General features: G+C 35.6%; 1 protein-coding gene across 2 annotated transcripts in view; it reads right to left on the bottom strand.

The window, feature by feature from the left end:
• The window catches only part of TGS1 (trimethylguanosine synthase 1), a 37805-nt gene that overhangs the window by 11075 nt on the left and 5409 nt on the right, over nt 1–21321 (bottom strand). The window contains exons 2-11 of one of the 2 annotated variants that reach the window (XM_063079498.1): nt 19304–19368; nt 17309–17481; nt 16143–16965; nt 14230–14347; nt 12311–12388; nt 9994–10168; nt 8010–8313; nt 5940–6086; nt 4154–4297; nt 536–752 (exon numbers count right to left, since the gene is read on the bottom strand). In XM_063079498.1, coding sequence (XP_062935568.1) covers nt 536–752; nt 4154–4297; nt 5940–6086; nt 8010–8313; nt 9994–10168; nt 12311–12388; nt 14230–14347; nt 16143–16965; nt 17309–17481; nt 19304–19368 — 2244 coding nt within the window. The remainder of the gene's footprint in view (nt 1–535; nt 753–4153; nt 4298–5939; nt 6087–8009; nt 8314–9993; nt 10169–12310; nt 12389–14229; nt 14348–16142; nt 16966–17308; nt 17482–19303; nt 19369–21321) is intronic. The other variant, XM_063079499.1, reaches the window with a different exon arrangement.

The following is a 21321-nucleotide window of genomic DNA, read 5'->3' as shown; positions in this document are numbered from 1 at the left end:
GAGTTTTAATTAACAATTCAGAAACCTGTTTCCTGTTACCGTTAAACAAATGAGTCCTGCAGAGTGGAAGGTGAAGAAAGGGACAAATAATGAATGTTATTCTTTATGAAATAAAGGTTTGCTTACCTTGGAAGAGTCACAGGAAAAACTTGAAGATACACAGCCAATTAGCACGAGTCAGTGTGAGATGAAGAAAAGTCATGGGATGGTCACCCACAGACTCTAGAGACAGATTTTGAGGAAATTCCCAATTTCCAGAGAATAATTCCAAACCATTCTCGTTTTATAATGGTAAAAGTGTATAACAACCAAGGGAAATACGACCTTGCTTTGCCATTACTTTGGAAATAACCACTAAATAATTTTTATATACCTGCTTGTTATGTAAACTAGAATCTATCAAATTCTCTTTGCTAATAGCTTCCCTCTTCATTAATTTCTCTCTCTCTCATACATACACACACACAGGCACACACACATTCTTTCCTCTCCATAGCTATTATCTGAGTAAACTCTTAAGACTACCAAAGGATATCCATCAGGAGACATCATTGTCCTAATATCAAAGGTCTCTGCGGTGGCATAGTCTGGCCCTCCCCAAGGTGGGCTGAGGAACACAACATCAGCTTTCAAACAAGAAGCCAGCAGCAGGAAATCTCCACAGATGAACTCTATCTTATCTGCTATCCCATAAACTTCTGCATTATTACGAGCAAGATCAATCTTAACAGGATCTATATCAATGGCGATTACTAAAAATGAGAAAAGAAAAAATAAGTCAACTGACATTGATTATTAGTTATATAGGATAGTTCATCTTCCCAATTGTCTGCCTATCTTCTGTATAAGAACTGATTTTAAAGACTAAGAGACACTTGGCCATATATACCAGAGATATAGATTTTAGTTAAAAATTTTTTATTTAAATTAGAAAGATTTGCTGTGTTGTACCAAGAAAATGTGACTTTCAAAATTGTCTCACTCAGCCAGCTTTTCTAAGTTAGTGGCAACAGCTGCCACGAAGTATCAATGAAGCGCCAAACGTGTGGTCAGCATTATGCTGTGCTACCTACAGCCTGAGTAGCAAACACGTGGAAAGGTCACTGACTGCATGTAAAGCCTACAACTCTAGGTTTCAGAAAAGACGAATTTCCTCCAAATGAGGCAAGGCCCAAATGAAGACAAATTTGACAATTTCCACAGAAAATCAAAATGAACACATTTTTATAAACCTATATAGCCACGTAATGAAGAAATGTAAAAACATCTGCTGATGATGTTTAATGAGACATTTTTAGGTAGAAGGAAAAGACAAGGTTGTTTTCACTGAATGGGTTTTCATTTAATTTATTGCAATTTCATAATTAGCAACGCAAACATAAGCTAATTTTAGCTCACTCATGTCTCTCAGTCAATGACTCAAATGTACCTGTAATCAACTGCAGCACTCTATACTTGGAAAGGCGAAGTGGAACACTGATGCGATACAGAGCGCTTATCATGGAAATGTAGCTGTTTTCCAGAAAAAGTTAGTTTCAAAATTTGTTAACACTCTGAGAAATAATGCACTAAATCCCTTGAACAATGAATATAAGCACCAGTAATAATATATGTTGCAAAATCATGCATTTACAATGCTGTTTTTACTGTTCTAAATAAACTAACATTCACATTTATAAGAGAAAAGATTCTTTTCAACTGCTTAATCTGCTACATTTATAGTTTGGAGACAGATGGAAAGATATGCTGACAATACCAAAAATTCAGAAGAAAAAATTACGTTTGACATCAACCTACTCAGTTACTCCTGTTTTCATCTATATTTCTTTTGGAGGCAGACTTTGTTTTTTTAGGCCTAACAGAATGTATGTACTCAATCTATCACATAAGTGAAATGCTGAAAATGTCTGATGACACAGTATAGAACTGCACTGTCCAATAATGGTAGCCACTAGCCACATGTGGCTATTACCTTTATTGATTTAAATAATATTAAAAGTTTAGATCCTCAGTCATACTGGCACATTTCAACTGCTCAACAGCCACATGTGGCTAAGTGGCTACCATATTGGACAGTGCAGACATAGAACATTTCTATCATCATGGAAACTTCTGTCAGGCAGCACTGATGCTGAACTACTGGAATACATAGAAAGGGGATGAAAAACATTGTTATAAATACCAAAATGCAAAACTTTGTAGATTTCCTAACCACTTAGTTGAATATATGCATAGACAGCAACTAAGTAGAAATAAATCTGGCACAAAGGAATAATGTCAATTATACACAATGCCATTTTCTTATGTGTGTGTATATACACATGTGTACATATATATGTATATAAATATACACATACAGTTCAGGCATAATTGACTATAGGCATGCATGTGTATATATAAGCACACAAACATTATGATAGGGAATTCGAAGCAGTAAGTGTAATTATGTGTGTGTGTATATATGTATGTATGCACACACAAATACACACAATTATACTTTGTTTTGAATTCCTTGCCATAATGTAGATAGCTCACCCATACCAGCGGGATACTATGGGATTATCTATAACTAACATTCACAGAGCACACGTGAGCTACCCCTTCTGGCTTGGTAATACCACTACACTGAACATGCTGGAGGGCTCCTGAGCTTCCAGACCCATACGCTGCAAAGACTGAAGTCAGGTGTGATAGCACTGGGACGGCACGGTGTTTGCTGCCTGCCTCCTTTTCTTCCCAGGGCTGGCCATCTGTAACGGTGAGTGATTAAGACACTGAGGGAAATTTAGTGGGATGGGAGCTGGTATGTATGAACATGGAAGTATTCATCTCCCTTTAGCCTGGGACCCACAGTAGACATTTTACCAAATGTGGGCTAAGCTACAGAGAGCCTTGGTAACAGACCTGTACTTAGAGAAATACAAATCTATGATATGGACTGTTTCCATCATATTTTGAGAAAATTTCCAGATATATTTGCTGCTTTATTGGGGTAGATATTTTAATTGTCATGTTATGATACAATGCCAAAAAGAAGACAAACTGTACAACTTTTGAGGAAAAATCATTTTCAGACAATAAACATTGCTTTGAGCTCACAGGAATGGCTTATCTGGCAAAGTCTGAGAAGAACTTTGAGAATAGTGAATTTAAAGAAAACAAGAAAATAATTACTATTTGGTAAATATGAGAACAGTTTTCATGTAGGCTATTAGTAGAGCATGTAAAATTAGCAAACGTCATGCCCTAGAGCATAGGAATAACTGAATAAGGGCCACAGTTCATCAGCACTGGTCTTAAAATCAATGTTAAGTGTCACTTCATCTTTTTTTAGCTTCCACATTATGTTCTAAGAACTTCATATAAATTAATGAGATTTAGGTGAAATCTGTTGAAATGGAAACTATCATTGAAATGTATAATATGAATATATATAAAAAAATATAACCATGTTGAGAGTGAAAACCTAGGCTTCACAACTCAGCTATGTCAATTTGGGCAGAATGTTGGATTTCTTGAAGTCTTCTTATCCCCAGGAAAAAGCAGACTACCTACTTGACAGTTACTGGCTGATACATAGTGATGGAGGTTTTCTTTCTTGTGATTCCAGAGTCAAAGAACCATGAGAATGATGCAATACTTAAACGATTTTTAGAGCTTACAATGTTAAAGCTGAAAGGTAGCACACAGGTTAACTCAATTCAACATCTTCTTTAAATTAAGGTGAAATGATGTCAAAGTGATAAAGATGGGGAGTTGCAAAGCTCAGATGCCCTGCCCACTGTTCTTTTCTTCTAAAGAACAGTTTCCCATTTTAGTATTTCTGGTTTTATATAATGACATGATCTTGGTTCCACCAATTGGTATGTGCATCTGTATAATCTTGGCCAAGTTACCTCATCTCTTTAAGTCTCAGTTTATCTGTGAAATGCAGATAGTAAAAGATATACTTCACAAGACTGCTGACTAAATAAATTAATACATATTAAGTAATGATGTCAGTATGTGATACAAAATGAATGCCTTAATATGTGCCAGCCATTATTTTTAATATTTGATATTAAATTATTAGTTATATATTAAGTCTCCATAAAGACAGGCTGAAGCAAAATGAAACATTTACAGAATGAACTAGTAATTGAGGGCTAATTACCTCTCTTTCCTGTTAAGGCAAACTGAATGCTGTTCCCTCCAACACCACAGAATGCATCTACTATAATGTCACACTTGAAGGACTGACTGACACGGCCAGCAATGTGTTCAGCGATCTTCTCAGGTGTAACTGAAAACCAGCCCTCTGCCAAGGAAAAGTATTTCTGTTAAGATGTTCAATTTCACGAAGCCAGGCCAAGCATAAACAAAGCAAACATTACTATATATTACATACCTTTTAAAAGTTCAGTTTCCCCTTTCAAAAAAATTATAAATGATCTAGTTTTAAAGAAAACTTCTATTCTTGTTATAAAAAGAAGCAGCATCATTCCCATTCCCAGTTTCCACAGAAATCACCTCAATTCTTATCTGATTCTTTTGTAATATAGCCCATCTCTCCAATAACTGAACACAACTTCAATTCTTCTGATTGAGGCATTAACTACTTACTACCTACTATGGAAAATGGAAAGTTAGCTGTTTTAATTGGCTAGCTCCCCACACTCCACTGAGTTTCCCAATTATTTCATTCCTGATGGAGAAGCAATGATCTAGATTTCTACTGGACACTCTGGAAAAATTTGCACATTTTTAAAGGGTCAGAAAAAGCAAGAAGCTGACAGTAAATGGCTGCAAAGCTGCAGAAGTATAGTAGGAATAGCCCTCGTGGTTTCAGAAATGAGGTCCTGTGTCCACTCCAGAGGAAAGAATACTGCCCTCCTTTCTCAGCAAAAGAAATTGATATTTTTCAGAAAGGTATTTCTCTGAACAAAACGATGTGCCCATTTTCCTGTTGTGTCTCTACCAAAACTTTAAATGGATCCTCATTACTAAAAGTATAACAATATAAAATTCCTTTTATCGAATTGCACTTTTTTTCTAGTTTGTATCTCTTGTAACAAATTCCTATGTCCTTTACAAATTATTTAAGAGGTTCATGAATATCTGAAATTCTATAACAGATCAAGACCTTCTCATTTTGATAGTTAATAGTGACCAATATTTAGGTAGTTCCAATATGAAAATGAGCATCAGTTTACAAGACTGAGTTAAGTAAGTTGTTCAAGATCATGGCAGAAAAGCTTGAGAAAGAATTCAGTTTCCAGTGTTAATTCATCAAATTACGTCTTTCTGCACTAGGTGTTTCTTCATCAGATGTTTTGTTTTACAATATATAAATTATTTTGCTATCTATCCTAAGATGCTACAAATGCAGATTAAACCTGAATCTGAAGTTTTAAAAATATATATATACCCAAATTGAGGGAACTTCTGTAAGATAACTGGCCACTGTCCCTTTGAAAAATGTCTAAGTCATGAAGGACACAAATGGCTGAGGAACTAGTCCAGACTAAAGAAAGAAAACTAAAAAAAAAAAAAAAAAACAAACAAAGAAAACCTAAATGCAATACATGATTCAATAATGTAAGAAAAAAATTCTAAAAAGGATACAATTAGGACAATTGATGAAACTAGACTATGAACTGTAGACTATAATATTGTAGCAATGTTAAATTGATAATATGCTACTGTTACATAAAAATATCCTTGTTCTTAGGAAATATACGCCACAGCATTAAGAGGTAGGGATGTGACATGTGCAACTGGATCAGAAAAAAACACACACACATACACAGAGAGAGAATGGTAAAATAAATGAGGCAAAACATAGAAAATAGCTGTATCTGGGTAAAGGGGGTATGACAATTCTCTGTACTATCCTTGCAACTTTTCTGTAAGTCTGAAATGGTTTCAAAATAAAGTTAAAAACTATATATATACTTTACCTCTGTCCAATTTAATACCATCATCAAAACGTGAGAAAAGCCTGTATCTCTGGGCCCAGTATTTTGCCAGTTCAGGAACAGCAGCTATCTCAGGAGGCAGACCATTTACCTTTTTGTTGTTTTTCTTCTTCTTCTTTTGTATTTCAGCTAAAATAAAATGCAAACAATACAGATGCTCACTATGAAGAAAGAAAATCACAGGAAAATTTATCTAAAAGTGCAGCAACATCAAACAGTTATAACTGTGGATTGAACTCCAGAACACGTAAGTACTGACACCCAGAGAAGCAGGAGGCATGCTGGCAACACCACTGGTTTCAGGTCACAGGCTCCATTTTGCTACTTATTGTCTTTGTGAGCTTGGAAAAGTAACCCAGGCTCTCTAAACTCCAATTTTTAATTCCTACAAAAGGAATGAATGAAAACAAACTCTCCCAAGGACTGTTTAGTCTCTAGCTCTCAACCACATCAATCCTAGAAATCATATGGCATCTGAGAAATTTAAACAGGGGTCACTAGCTCCATTCCATAGAATAGGACCTCACTCACTCAGACTGATTTTTTCTTAGATAAACGATTATTATTAGTTTGGTTACTTGATTTGAGCAGATTAGAAACAGCAATGTGGAAACACATGAATGTTGTCACAGTTAAGTATAAAGGGGTGACAATTGACAAAGAATACAATTCTATTACATTAAACGGTCATCAAGGATAGGACTGTGTCTTAATATGATTATCCGACTATTGCAAATAGCAAAAGGTGTCATCAATAGCAAAGTACTGTGTTTCTCAACAAGGGGGATAATGACATTTTGGGTGAAATAATTCTTTGTTGTGGAGGACCATCCTGTATACAACCTAACATTAAGTAAACCAAGTACTAAATGTCAGAATTCCCCAGGTCATTCTAACAGCCACCATCTTCCAAATGCCCCTGTGAAGGCAGTACCACCCCAGGTGAGAACTACCAACATCATGACAACTGGTTGCTTACGGAAGCAGAGGAGTATAGAAAAGTGAAACTCAGGAATCTGAGAATTTGGTACTGAGTCCTAGCTATGCCACTTACTTGGGCTAATTTCTTAATTTCTCTGAGCTTCACTTTCCTTATTTAGAGAATGGAGAACAATTCCACTTACCTCATTGGACTACCTTACAGACTACATAAGGAAAAGGCACATGAAAGCATTTCAGAAATCTCCAAGTGCCACATGAACACCAGTTGTTATAACATTGGCAATACAAAAAAATTTAAACTACCTTAAGAATGCTGTTTAGAAAGGCAAAGAAATATGTGATACAAAGATCAAAGGTACACCCAAACCTGCACCAAGAAAAAAAAAATTAAGACTCAAGTAAGGTATTTTCTTTGATACTAATTTAAGAAAGAAATGATGGAGGATCACAATAAATATAATTGTTTCATAAGGACAAGTCTGAAATAATTACTCAATAAATTGAATACTATATCAAATGAAAATTTCTACTTTTTAAAAGCTTCAAAGTTGCATTAAACACTATTATTATTTTAAATAATAAAAGAACTTTTGCTATAAAGAATCAAACAGTACAAGAGGGCATAAAGTGAAAATGTTTTTCTGTTCTCCATTCATTAGAGTCACCTACTGTGAATACCTTATGTCCATGTACCATCAATAAAATATCACCATCGACAACCACAAAAAAACAACAAAAAGAATTATCAAGAAGAGCAGAGAATACCAAATTTCAAGAGGGCTAAGAAGGATGGGCTACCTTTAGCCCATGGTACAGAGCAGCAGCAGAGACCACGATTAATGGCAGAGATGGCAGTCCTCAGACGCAGTTTTCCCATGTGCTTTCCCTTTGATTTTATTGTACTTGCTCAGCCAAGAGTAAAGAGTGCTCTGGCTGTCAAATCATAGCTCATTACCATGTTGACACTTAATGTGCCTTCTCTCCACTTAAAAATAAGTAGCAGTGACCCCTCAGGTATAGATTTACAAGTGAAAACTAAGGAAAAACATATTAAAGAAAAATGTATTTATCTAAATCTAATAGCAAGATTAAGGAGACACTTAGTCTTACCTTCAGTTTCTACCTGAAGAGAGCCTGTTATATCTCGAGTAACACAATTCTGCTTATCTACAGCAGTTGCTACCAAGCTGTCTTCATTTTTTTCTGTTTCCAGCTCGCCAGCTGAAGATGTTGTCTGACACTTTTCAGGTTCCAGATTACTAGTCTCCACTTGGTCATCATCTATTTTAACAGACATGTCCTGTTCCTCTGAATCACTGCTTGTGCAGGTGTCTTGCACATTGTCTTGAGAAAATGATTCCTGTGATGCTTCTTCATCTACTGGCTCATTAACCCATTTTAGGAATTTTTCTACCTGAAATTTTAAGATGTCATCATCAGCAGGAATTAACTGCAAACTACACAGAATCATCCCGCCCTATACCATTTATGACTTGACTGACAAGCTGTGCTATAATTATTAGCTCTGAAAAGTACACAGTATGACACAAGCTAATAAGTAATTCTGAGATAATTGGAATTTGTTATCCGGGCATGACATGACCTTATTAAAGATTTCTTTAAAAGGAAAAAATATCAGATTAAACACTTCTTGTTACCAATTAACACTAAGACGATAAAGCCAAAATGTCCCAGTAGTTTTCCATAAAGGCTCTTAGCACTCTAACTGTGCTGTGTGATATTCCCACTATAAATGTACCTACTTATTGTTCAATAATTAATTTTAATTTTTCAAATCTATATTATATGTTACTCAGCATCAAAGATGAACTCTAAAAGGACTTAGTGACAATTCGTCTACAAGAATAAATGCAGTGCTATCTTGAAAAGAATGAGAGCTGCCTTTTAATGAAACAGTAGAGCTGGTAAGATAAGTTCTAACAAAGTAGGATTATTCTCTGAAATGTTAACAAGGCTCAAGGACAGATGATGTACTTCCTTGCATCTTCTGTAACAAGAATAGTCTTCACATCATGTTTTTATGACCTTCCTAAGAGTGAGTAAATTGGAATGAGAGTAGTAGACATATGATGGGCAACAACCCAGAATCTTCCTCTTAGGGACATGTGCCTATACATCAATCAGATATCTATGAACACAACAGCCACACTTTTTTCCTAAGCAATGCTTAGCAACTATGTTTCCGCTTTAATCTACAGATGAATGTATGGGTACTATTACATCCAACACATTATGAAAAGTCCTACAGGATAGATTGGACTGACATTAGGTAGTCTGTTTCAGATATAACCGGGGCCACTAAAATATTTATTAAAATATCACCAGCAACCAACCAACCTAAAATATAAAGAAAGATAAAACCAGCTATAAATTTGCAGCATGTTTTGCAAGTTGGGAAGGATTATTTGAGGCTAAAACAAAGTCATCATGGAGTCTGAGATTATGTTCTACTGCCCTAAAGAGCTGCTGGAGATGTGACTTACATCACGGTTTTGTTCATTAGAAGGTGCTTCTTTTTCTAGAATGCAGAAAGTTAACTCATCAAACCAAGCAATCTTCAAATTACTTTTGTTTTCCAGGTACTTGGATAACAGTACAGCACAATTCAAGACAGGGGATATGAATATTAACAGTGTGAATAAATTGGCCATTTGTTTCATGCTACTAGGGCGAACCTGTTATCTCAAAGTGTGATCAATCACTTGGGATGAGCTCAGAATTAAGGCATACAGTAATAGCTGTATCAGAATTTGGACTATCAGGATCCTGCTTAGCCTGAAACAGACAAGAAATTCCCCCTTGTCCTTGTCTGTTACTACACAGGCAAGGCAATTTGACTTATCTTCCTAGACACTACACTTTCGTACCTTTCAAACACCCCTTTTTGTATTACCCCATTTTGCTTTTCTTCAAATTTAGTTTACACAATACATGCCTCTGGGAAGCAAGTGGAAAAGAATTTTAGGTACCTTTCTATGTGGTAGAAAAAGGCTTCTCATTTGACATAATTTTAAAGAGTCAAGCTTACAAAATGTGATTCTATCTGCAAGTATAAAACAAAATTTATACATACCCTACTCAGAGCTTTGTTCTTTTTGAAAAATGGTTTTCCTGAGTCTTCGGTAAAGAAGATGTGTTTGTTTTTCACTTTTATTTGTCTGCGCATGTCCAGGTACTTAGACTTATGCTTCACATTCTTCTCTAGATACCTGATCTGCCGACGACTGAAATTTGGAATTCCACCATATCTGTGACCAGACCAAAAGAAGTGAGCCACACCTTAAGTTTTAGGAGTATGTTTCCTTCTAGAAAAACAGAATAAAATTAACAATTTTCACTAGTTTTTTTTTGCTATTAGCAGCTTCCATTTTAATTTCTTTTTTTTAAAAAACTGATAACAATGAAATCAAGTTCAAACTGCAGAAGAGTTTATGGCCTAGCTTTTATGTCAACTCTAAAGCAAATGTGAAGCACCAAAGAAGGGAATAGTAACATATTTAATTCAGAGCAGAGAGGAGAAATTATATAGTGAACTGCAATAGGGAAATAGCAAAAAAACTCATATCATCTTGTTAGGAATATACAAATTTTCTGGATGTGTTTGAATTATCCTAGGAGTAACCACTAAATTTTAACCTAAGTCAATCTGAGCTTACATAAGAAGCAAACCCCTATTATCAAAATCATATAGAGAATGTCTGAGCTAACCTCTGAATTTTTCCAGTCCTAAAAGGAATGCATACATCTGCTATGAAGCCTTCTTTGACTATATCAGGCCTCATTTAACTCCCTCTTCTACAAACTATTATGGACTTAAGACTATAACATACACTTTAGCACTTATAAAATTCCAAATAGTTTGGTTTTAAGCGCCAGGTCTTATCTTCTAGCCATATTATAAACTTCTTTATAATAAAAAATATCTTATCCTATTCTTTTAGTTAGAATAAGGTACTCTAAATCGAAAGACAATAGTTAAGTTAAATCTCAGGTAACAGGTGATACAATAGATATCTATGACTGTATATTATTGTGAGCTATCCAATTTCTCAATAAAATTACATGGGCATAGTGATAAATTCTAAAAGGAATTTAAACTTTTACATTGCTAAATGACTGCCTGAACTACAACTGCCTTGAAGTACCTAAAGGAGAGATAACTGATAATCTTCAGAAACTGTTTATAGTATTATAATTATCAGCATGTACTTCTGAACTAATATGGATTCAATTTATAAGACAATCTTGGACACATTCCCTATATCCTTTTATTGCTGACTTCATAATATGTAGGTATCGATTTAAATTTCACAAATTATAAAATAGGTGAGTAGGACCTGAAGTCTTAACTCTTAGAAACATCAAAGACCCCAATCTCAGTTTAGCTCACTGGTACAAGCTTAGATCAGTGGTAGGTCTTATTGTGTCTTCTGTATTCAGTTCAGTCTTCATGTCATGTACAGTAACATCTATAGTTGTTCTTACACAATTACCTACTTATTCATACTTTCCTTATATTTAATGCTTAGACATGTAATCCCATAGAAAACTTAGGCTTTCTGTCCACAAATGTTCACAGCAACTTTATATGTAATAGCAAAATATTAGAAATAATCCAAATGCACTTTATATGCATTTAGATTGGTGAAAGTTGAACAAATTTTGGTACATCCATACAACAGAATACTATTCAGGAATAAGAAGAATGATTGATACATGCAATAACCTAGTGGGACCTCAACAGCATTATACTTAGATCTTAGGAAACAACTTAGATGTTAATTAGAATGGTTAATTAAATACAATGCCCCCAATGAAAGGATTAGTTGTTGTGGTACCATCAAGGAAGGGTGTCCATGGTACATTGTTGAGGGAGGAAAGCAAGCTGCAGAGTATGAACAGTATGATCCCATTTGTCTTTTAGCAATGGGAAGCAATATGTATGTACGTGTACATAGTCATAAAAAAACACACCAGTACATTTGGAAGGATATATGCCAAATTCCTTAAGCATGCCTACCCTCTGGGAATAATATGAAGGGAAGATTTTCACTTTTTACTTTTCAAGAGCTGGGCTTAAATCCTGTCTGGTAAATTATGTGATGCTGGCCAAGTACAAACCTGTGAGCTACAGCTGTTTTATCTATGAAAAGGAATAACAACACTGAATTGCAATGAAGTGCAACTGAGATAATGTGTGTGAATACATCAAATGTACAGTGACATCTCTACTACGACTCTTACTAGCAAGAGAGGTCAGTGTTTTAATTGTAACATGACAAATGCTATCAAATACATTATCATTTACTAACTATCTGAATGCTGGAGAGCTTTAAGATAGCTGAAGTGTTTAGGACTTCTGGAAGACAACAGCTTTTATGAATAATTACTTTTGTCCTGAGCCATGCTTGAATCCTAGAAGTGAACCAAAGGCTGAATCTGGGTCTTCATCAATGTCCAGTTCATGGCTAAACAAGTAAACAAAAGGTAAACAGTGATAAGCTATTATGTCCAGAGCACACCAGTTAAGGCAAGTATCAAAAGGCATATATAATCCACCTATGCAAACTTTCCCATCACAATAATCAACCGTAATTCATAAATTCAGAAAGCCGGAAGAAAGAGTACAGTAGGCCCTCTGTATCTGTGGGTTCAACCAACCACAGATCAAAATATTTTTTTTAAAAAAGAAAAAACTGTGTCTGTGCTAAGCATGCACAGATGTTTTTTCTTGCCATTATTCCCTAAATACAGTATAAATATTTACAAAGCGATATTGTATTGGATATTATAATCTAGTGATGACAGAGTATTCAAAAGGATGGATGTAGATTATACGCAAATACTATGCCATTTGATATCAGGGACTTGAGCATCTGTGAATTTTGGTATCCACAGCAGGTCCTGGAATCAATCCCCCACGGATACTGAGGGATACCTTAATCAGGATTTTCCAATGAGACAAAGTACCTGGCAGTGTTTGGAACACAGTAATAAGCACTCAAATCTTAAACTATGTCAGGTAATTATCTCTATTTGTGAACATGGCACAAATATACATCTCTCTGCTTTCCTGTAGAAAAGCTGCAGCCTTAAATTAATCTCCTAGAGTAACTTCTCTAGAGGATTTCCTTAAAATCACACAAGGGAACATTTGAGAAGTATCAACCCAACCAAAAAAATTCTAAGAGAAAAAATATGATTAAAAAGAATAAGGTTGTAATACAAATAATATTAAGTAACCCAGGAGAATCTACCTATCAGAGATACCTTTTAGTAATCCTGAAAACCTAGGCCATAACATCAAGTAAGCAAAAAGTGGTGAGAAATAATTCTTACAAAGTTTGTCCTTTCAATTAAGCTAAGCTCACTGAACATCTTATGGAGAACTTAGTAGGTCCCAAGAATGTAAGTACACACCTGGTCTCCACCTCCAGGAACTAGCAGGAACTAACAGGGGAGTTAACAAGGAATGTCTACCACAGAGAAGGAATACAGTAGAGGCTTTTGTGTACTAGTTACTGAGCCTCCAGAGCTTGCTTACTGTTTTTCTAGACGCTGTATGAAGCACAAAAGTTTTACGTGAAGAACCTCATATCCTGAGAAATGAAATGTTTCTAGCTAACGTACAAATTCTGTAATGATCCATCCTTTCCTTGTTACCTATAGCATTAGCATTTGACCACATCCTGTTTTACATCAGTCTCTACTTGTTTAATTATGTGCATAGGTGGTAAACAGAATGAGCACTGCCTTGGGTAGAAGTGGTTTGGACTCTAACTTTAGGACTGTCATTGTTGTGAAGTAACTCTGAGCAAGGCACTTTTCCTTGTTTCCCTCAGTATTCCTATCAGTGAGAGTGTCAGACTGAGGTCTACTTCAGCAATAAAAATCTGGAAAAACATATACCTAGACTTTTGAGAAAAATTAGTACTTCCCAGAGAGAGAGAGAGAGAGAATCTAATTGTTAGTTAAAAGTTATATTCAATTGGTAGCTACTAAGTGTCAGACATATTACATGCTAGCTCCAGTCTACCCAATGATCTCACAAAAAAGTCATCAGTCCCAGTTTTTAAAAAAATCAGTCTCATTTTATAGAAGAGAAGTTAAGAAATGTATTTAGAGTCTGTGAATGGCAGAGTTGAGATCTGATCATAGTCCAAAGTTCACGGTCTTACCAGTAGACCTGCCTCTTCTCCTTACAGGATTAGCAGTACTGTACATGTAATGAGCATTTAATAACCACTCTCTTAGGGACACAAATGCCTATGCTTACACATTTTGGAGAGAGAGGTAATGTGCAACGTACCTCCTCTTAAGTTTGCTTGGCTTTTGTTCAGGAGGATCTTCTTCACTCTCATCTCTATCAATACCATTGGTGTGTGATCTGTCTTTGCCTGTGTTTGCTCCTGAAGACTCCTGTGAATCTAGACAGGCAGAGATATGGCAGTGGATTTTCCCCTTTGTTTAACAACTTTTCTGACATTTTCAAAGACAATCAAAATACTTCAGTGCTTTTCCTGCAATGAACTGTATGTACATGTGCGTTGGGCAAAGTGCCAGGCAACATCTACCTGTCTGTTTACATGTAGTCTAAGCATAAAAAAATTGCAGCTATGTCTGTAAGGTTTAACTACTTAAAAAAGAAAACTAAAACTACTTCTTCATAGCTGTGCAAATCTATATAAATTAACCCAGAAAGTTACCCTTGTGATAGCTGTTAGCAGACACATTCTTATGGAATTTTAATCTAAATAACTCCAAAGACAGCATGATTGCATTGATTAAAAAGACTTTCTCTTCATTAAATATAAAGGTAAGCACTATCTTTATAAAGAGTATTTTTAATTGTGTTAGCTCCAACTGAGGCACATGGTCAGTGTTGGTTCTATATTTCGTCAAACTAAAAGAAAGCAGGTAGGTGAGACTAGATGGGGAAAGGTGTCTGCAGGGTAGATAGCAAAATTTAGTTTTGACCACGCAGGGACAGACTCTTTCAGGGCACACAAACCACAGAGAGTAGAAAACATAATTACACAGAAATGCAACATACACCTTAAATTTTGATATGAAAGATCTAAAACAAATAAGTAAAAAAATAAATAAATGAAACAAAATAAAACAGATCAAAACCTAAAATTCTCAAAATAAGTACTGAAAGATATCAGGAGAGTATAGAAAATTATCAGAAAACCAATATGAAATCATCGGATGAAAATAGTATGAAAACAGGAAGAAATGAGAATACTGTACTGAGGTAAGCTCCATTTAAGAGTATGCACAGAGAAAAGAGAAATAAGAAAGTTGATAGAGCTCTTTAAAAACTTTTAACTAGACGAAGTAAAATCAGCAGTCTGAGATAAAAGCAAAGCAAGCCCAACTGTTAAGTGAAAGGTCAAAACCTTCTGCTTCACATAGGAATAAACTGAGAAGTCCCTCTATACCAGATTTATACAACATCAAATATCAAGGATGACAAGACTCTTGGAAATTCAAAATTCATAAAAATTTCCTCCTCTCGCATTTTCCTGGTGCCACCAGTTGGTAGAACCCTCCTCCCTAGCTAGAGCATTCTCATCCCATCCTACTGTGATGAACCTTTTAACACACTTATCACTGGCTTTCTCTAGTCTTGATTAGTGGCACCAGTTTGCACAATGAGTTTTCTTTTTTAAAATCACTTATTTAAGAGTCAATCAAGTTCCTTTTCCTGAATATTTTATGATGAAAGTCCTAAAATCAACCCTTCTAGTTATAAATTAACATCGTGCCCTGTTGAGATTCTCTATGGAGCAAAACTTCACTTTTCCTGAATGAATTCCACATATGACTCACAATAGGTTTGTTTAATGTCAAATATCTGCTCTGAACCACTCTCTAACATCACTCTTGAAACTTATTTGCTTTGGAAAACCGTGAAAGTTTCAAACTCACTCTAAATTGGATTTCTCAAGAGACTTTCAAGTTATCCTTCACTGGCCACCAAGGTATGAGAGGAAGGAAAGATACTTTTGAAAACCCTATGCAAATATTCTTATTCATACAAAAGGGTAATAAACTCGTAATAGAAAAATAAGATGGATTAAATAACTTCATTATTACACTATAAAATGTAGTTGGTATTATTTAACACTACCATAAAGGATTAAGTGGTAGTTATTTTGCTAAATAGATTCATTTTGCTAACCTTTACTCAGCAGAAGAAATCTTGGCTCATCTTACCCTGAGCTGATTGGTCTGTGCTTCCATTCCCAGATAAGTTGCTTTCTTTGGTTCCTCCATTGCATGGTTCACTTTGGCCAGAAGCAGGGCACTCTCTCCTGCCGCTAACTTCGCTTAGCTGCTGATGACCATCACAGCCTACAGAGGAATCTACCTGGCTCTGTTCTACTTCCTCTGAATTCAAAGTTATATTACTAATTCCATCAAGTATTTCATTAAGATCCTTATCACTTGAACCAGAATTTTTGTTATCAACTCTAATAGGTGAAGATGGAAAAGACACTAAGCTGACTTTGATACAAATTTCATCTTCCTTGTCAACTTCTGTTTTAGATGCATAGGTATCTGTATCACAGCTTTGTGAGGCATCGAAAGTCCAACCCTGAGCTTCCCAATACTGAAACTGTTCCAAATAATACCAATAAAGCTGACTATAATGTTCTTCCCATTCTTCTTTTGTATCAGGAAAGTTCCAAGGCTCATAAGGCAGTGTTTCATCTGGATGTTTTTCTTGCCAGCTTTGCCATAACAGACCTCCTCCATATTCATTCCAATACTTCTCCCATTTTTCTGTAATTTCTAGCTTTGGAGATAATGTATTTTCAACAGGAAGATCTTCTGTTTCAATGTCTTTTTTGCCTTGAAGTTTACATGCTCTGGTGTTCTCATACTGTTCAAGTGAAGATGGATCATCTGAAGCTAAAATGTCATCTTCTTCATATTCATTTCTCCAAGATTCTCGCATAATTTCATCTAAGTACTTCTTTTGATGTTTTTTCTTTTTCTTTTTCATTTTAACTGTATTTCTGGTATTCATAGACACCTACATCAGATAAATAACTTGAATGTAAAAATGCACTTTATAAGCCATAAAAGAAAGTCAAATCCAAGTCTATCTTGACATTAAATAAATTTTTCTTAAACCCCCACCCTGGATTTTTAGGTATACAAACAAGGTATACAAACACTAAGTTCCCAAGAGGAAAAAAGGTCACACATGGGACATGCCACAACTTGCGGTTTTGGTTAATTTATAAATATGTACATTTAAAAAGAGGTAGAGTGCTCTAATCATGAATGTATTTGATTTGGGATAAAAAAAATAATTCCTCATGATATTTTATGAAGAAAATTAATAAAAATAATAAAAGTAAATTGATACTTACCTCAAAATTCTTATGTGCAGATATCCCACCAAACTGAAGTGGCAATCCCATACTTCTCATGAGTTCAGCCTCGGAATCAAGTTCACTTTCATCTAGGCCCATGCCTTTGCTGTCACGTGATTCTGCAGTACCCTGGGAATGACCAACTTCCTCCTCTTCTATAGCTTGGTCTCCTATGAACAGCATTTGTTAGCTTGGTTTTAGAGAAGATTTAGAGCCAGGTCTTCTTGTCCCCATTTTAAAGAAGAACCTGAGATCCAGAATGATTACATGACTTGCCCAGTGGAATGGTATGCAAATGTTACAATTTTTAAGGAAAAAAGAAGAAAAAAAAGGAATTGATGGTAATACAGGCTAGTAACAAAAACAGCCAACGAAGTATCAGGAGACAACTTCTTGTCTGGCTCTGCCTGTCACTATCCATCCAGCTGCACATTCAACTTACACTCATTGAGCATCTGCTCTGTGCCTGGCGGCATGCAAAGTACTGAGGACAGAAGTGAGAGAGGATAGGGCAGTGTAACCGTGGGGAAAATACATGTTCACATTCCGTATCTGCAAAATTACTGTACAAGATCAATAGATTTAAAACTATGATTTGTGGAGTTATTTCAAGAGCTGTAAACAAGAGGGGTGAGAGGTACATCTCTGGGCCCCTCATAGACACTTAAATATTAGTGGGATTTAGGTCCTGGGATTCTGGGGAAGAGCTGATTTAATGAAAGGGCTCTGCTATTAAAAGTTTGAAACCCACCAAACTGGAAGATTCTTTCAAGCTCCCTGATTCTAGCTCTTATAGAAAAACTGTTTATTATAATAAAAAGAAGTTTTACTTTACCCTAATATGGTTATCTAATAGATTATGCTACTAACTGGGAAAATGCCGTCAAGTGCTTATTAACTGTTTAAAATGTTAGATAGCAAAAATCATTTTACATATTAACATACTCAATTAGTGTTGAGCTGCAATCCAGTTGGATGATCTCAGATAACAGAACAGTGAATCTCACATAGCAAAATTGAGACTAACGAAAGAGAAACCTCACGTGCAAATCCTGCTAAACAGGCTCCTAAATGAGGGAAAAAGATACCAATATAAATAATAAGATTCTACTCACCATTCCATTCAATGAACTTATGAAAGTTCGGGAGAGAGCAAAATGGGGAAAATGAATCAGCTAAATTTTATGTTCCTCTCATGGTGGCTTATGCATATATTATGCATGTTATGTTCAGTGGGATCCTAGTGCTTACAGAAACTCTATTTGTACAACAGCACTGAAACACAAATCATTTCATCCAGTGCTTGACTGAAGAAACAGTGATTTGTTCCATCATTGTGAGAGTTAAAGGATTTTCAAAGGTAACTATGACACACTGTACTTGGCCCAATGTCGGCTTCTAACTCCATGCTGCAGTTTTCTCTGTGGTTAGAAATATAAAAGGTCTATGTGGAAGGACAAATGGGGTAGGAAAGCCTGAGAAAGACCAAAGTGAGGGTCAACGTATAGACAAATTTTATTTGTTATTTGGGAAAGTTAACCCAGGTGGTAGCTTCATTACTTCAGGCAAAAAATTTTGAATGTTCACTTGGAATTGATCCTGCATCATTTACCTATAGAATAAAATTTTCATGAAGAAACTATATGTTCTCTAATTCTCAAGCCTTCAGATTCCAAGTTGTTCTTATCTAATGGCAATAACACAGGAAGGAAAGCTACAAGGCCACATTAAGTCCATACAGGAGCTACAGGAAAATAAAAGATCTGCTTTGATAGAGATTCTAGAACCATATTACGTATAAAAGAGGACTATCTATAATTACAGGATTATTTGTCATTCACCATATTTTATGCTAACAAATTATATTATTATAACATTGGTAAATTATATTATTATAACATTGGTACAATATTATAACAAATTATACATAAAAACATAGCATTATGGTTAATTTTAGCAAAAAAGGGGCTATATAGTTTTACACGATATTACCTGCACTGTTGCCATTGCCTTTGACATAGTAGCCTTTTAATCCCAAGTTGCACAATTTTCGATCCCTGTGAAGCAAATTAAGCAGTCCATACTGAAATAAATTCAACCATAAACTTGAGGAAAAAAAGCTCAAGGCAGCATAGATTAATTAATAAAAAGTAAGGAACAGAGAAGCAATCTGCAAATACATTTTCCTTACCTATGATATTGATGTAATAATACATTTCTCATGGAGTTGTTGTAAGGGTTGGCAGTATATGTAAAACAGCACAGGTCCTGACACATGGTAGCATTTATAATTATAACTACTAAATATTAAAATTAAATAGCATGTCTCCTGGATACTAGAGGAGGAATCTGATCCTTCTTATGATACATAAACAATGAGGTATTCTCTAAATTTTGCTGTAAGAAGTTAGTATAAAATAAGTCAAAAGATTTAGCCTTATACACATATAAATCCATATGCAGACCCTAGTCCATTTGCAAATAGGTCAAAATATCCATTCTTTAGTGGACAAAATATTCATGGTCTAAATAAAGGGGACTGACAATGAAGTTCTTAAATATTTTATTATCCTGGAAAACAATTTGAGGGAAAACAATTCAGTCTCACTGATTCTTAAAACAGTAAACAGTTAAACTTTTTTTTTACATGCCTACTTCTAAAAATTTTCTTTATCTACTATGATTGGGAATTACATTACCAAAATAAATCTAATAGAACACTGAAAAAAAAGTGGAAGATTGTGCTATTTGTATTTTTCTACCTGTAAATTCAGTTGTAATAAACTCCACTGTTATTGCTACAGTAAGGCCAATTGCAAGTCATAGCTAATGCTGGTTTTCTAATGGATCTACAATAAACTCAACAAATAAAATTCTTGGACCTGATCTATTTCACATCCACCTGTTCCTTTTTTTTTTGGATACTTCATAAAATGTGAAGTGGGCAGTGACTCACAGTACGAGAGTGAATGGTGGGGGTGGGGTAGTGTGAAGTGCAAGTGTGCATTGGCAGCACACCTACCGGCCTCCAAGAACAGGGGCACTGGGGGTGAAGTGGGGAGTGGGAGCTACACAGATGGTATCAGTGGTGTCGTGACCGCCAACACCTAAGGCGATGGGGCACTGAGGTGTCAGGTGGAGGAGAGGGCCAGTATGGTTGCAAGATTGGTGACAATGAGCAAATAAGCAAATGTAATGAGGATAATGACAGCCAAGATTCCCCTTGCTGAAGAAGGTTAAAAATATTCCATGGTTTTAGTTATCTGTGGTAAGGCACAATAAGATACTCTGGGAGAGAGATGTGGGGTGGGGTGACACACACACCCCATATTCACATAGCTTTTTTTTTTTTTGGCCAAACAAGTTATCCCAAATCACATAACTTTTATTACAATATATTGTTATAACTGTTCTATTTTACATATAGGGTTCAGTACCATCCTTGGTTTCAGGCATTCACTGGGGTTCTTGGAAAGTATCCCCTGCCAGTAAGGAGGGACTACTGTATACACTGCCTAACTCTGTTTACTGAGAGGGCATAGGAACACTAAGCACAACGAGCACCCAGCTTTTGATTTCTAAATACTATTCTCCATTAAAGGAACAAAGGTGCTTTGGAGAAATGGCAATTTCAGGTTGGAGCATAAGCTGTAAAAGACAAGCCTGGGTCATCTTGTGCCAGAAGTTTAGGGAGCACTCAAAGAATGATGGAGACACATCGGAAGGACAAAGGAGCCACCTCAAAGGGCCAAATCAGAGACAACATGAGCACCAAAATAAATGATGATAGTAATGGAATATAACCCATTAGTAAACTGAAAATCCAGAGTGCATGTTAACACAAACAAATGAATAAACAAATGCATGGGTAGAGAAGGGAAAGTGCTCCTTACAGAATGACAACTAATAAATGCAGAAGGAATGAAGGACACAAGAATCACTCTTTGGCAACCTTCACAGAGGCAGCTGGTTCAGGTGGAAGTTGTCAATGAAGGTTAAAGCTTGTGGGT

Source organism: Cynocephalus volans, chromosome 15, assembly GCF_027409185.1.
Source record: "Cynocephalus volans isolate mCynVol1 chromosome 15, mCynVol1.pri, whole genome shotgun sequence".
In the NCBI taxonomy this organism is placed as follows: Eukaryota; Metazoa; Chordata; class Mammalia; order Dermoptera; family Cynocephalidae; genus Cynocephalus; species Cynocephalus volans.
This window is presented reverse-complemented; position numbering and strand designations above follow the sequence as displayed.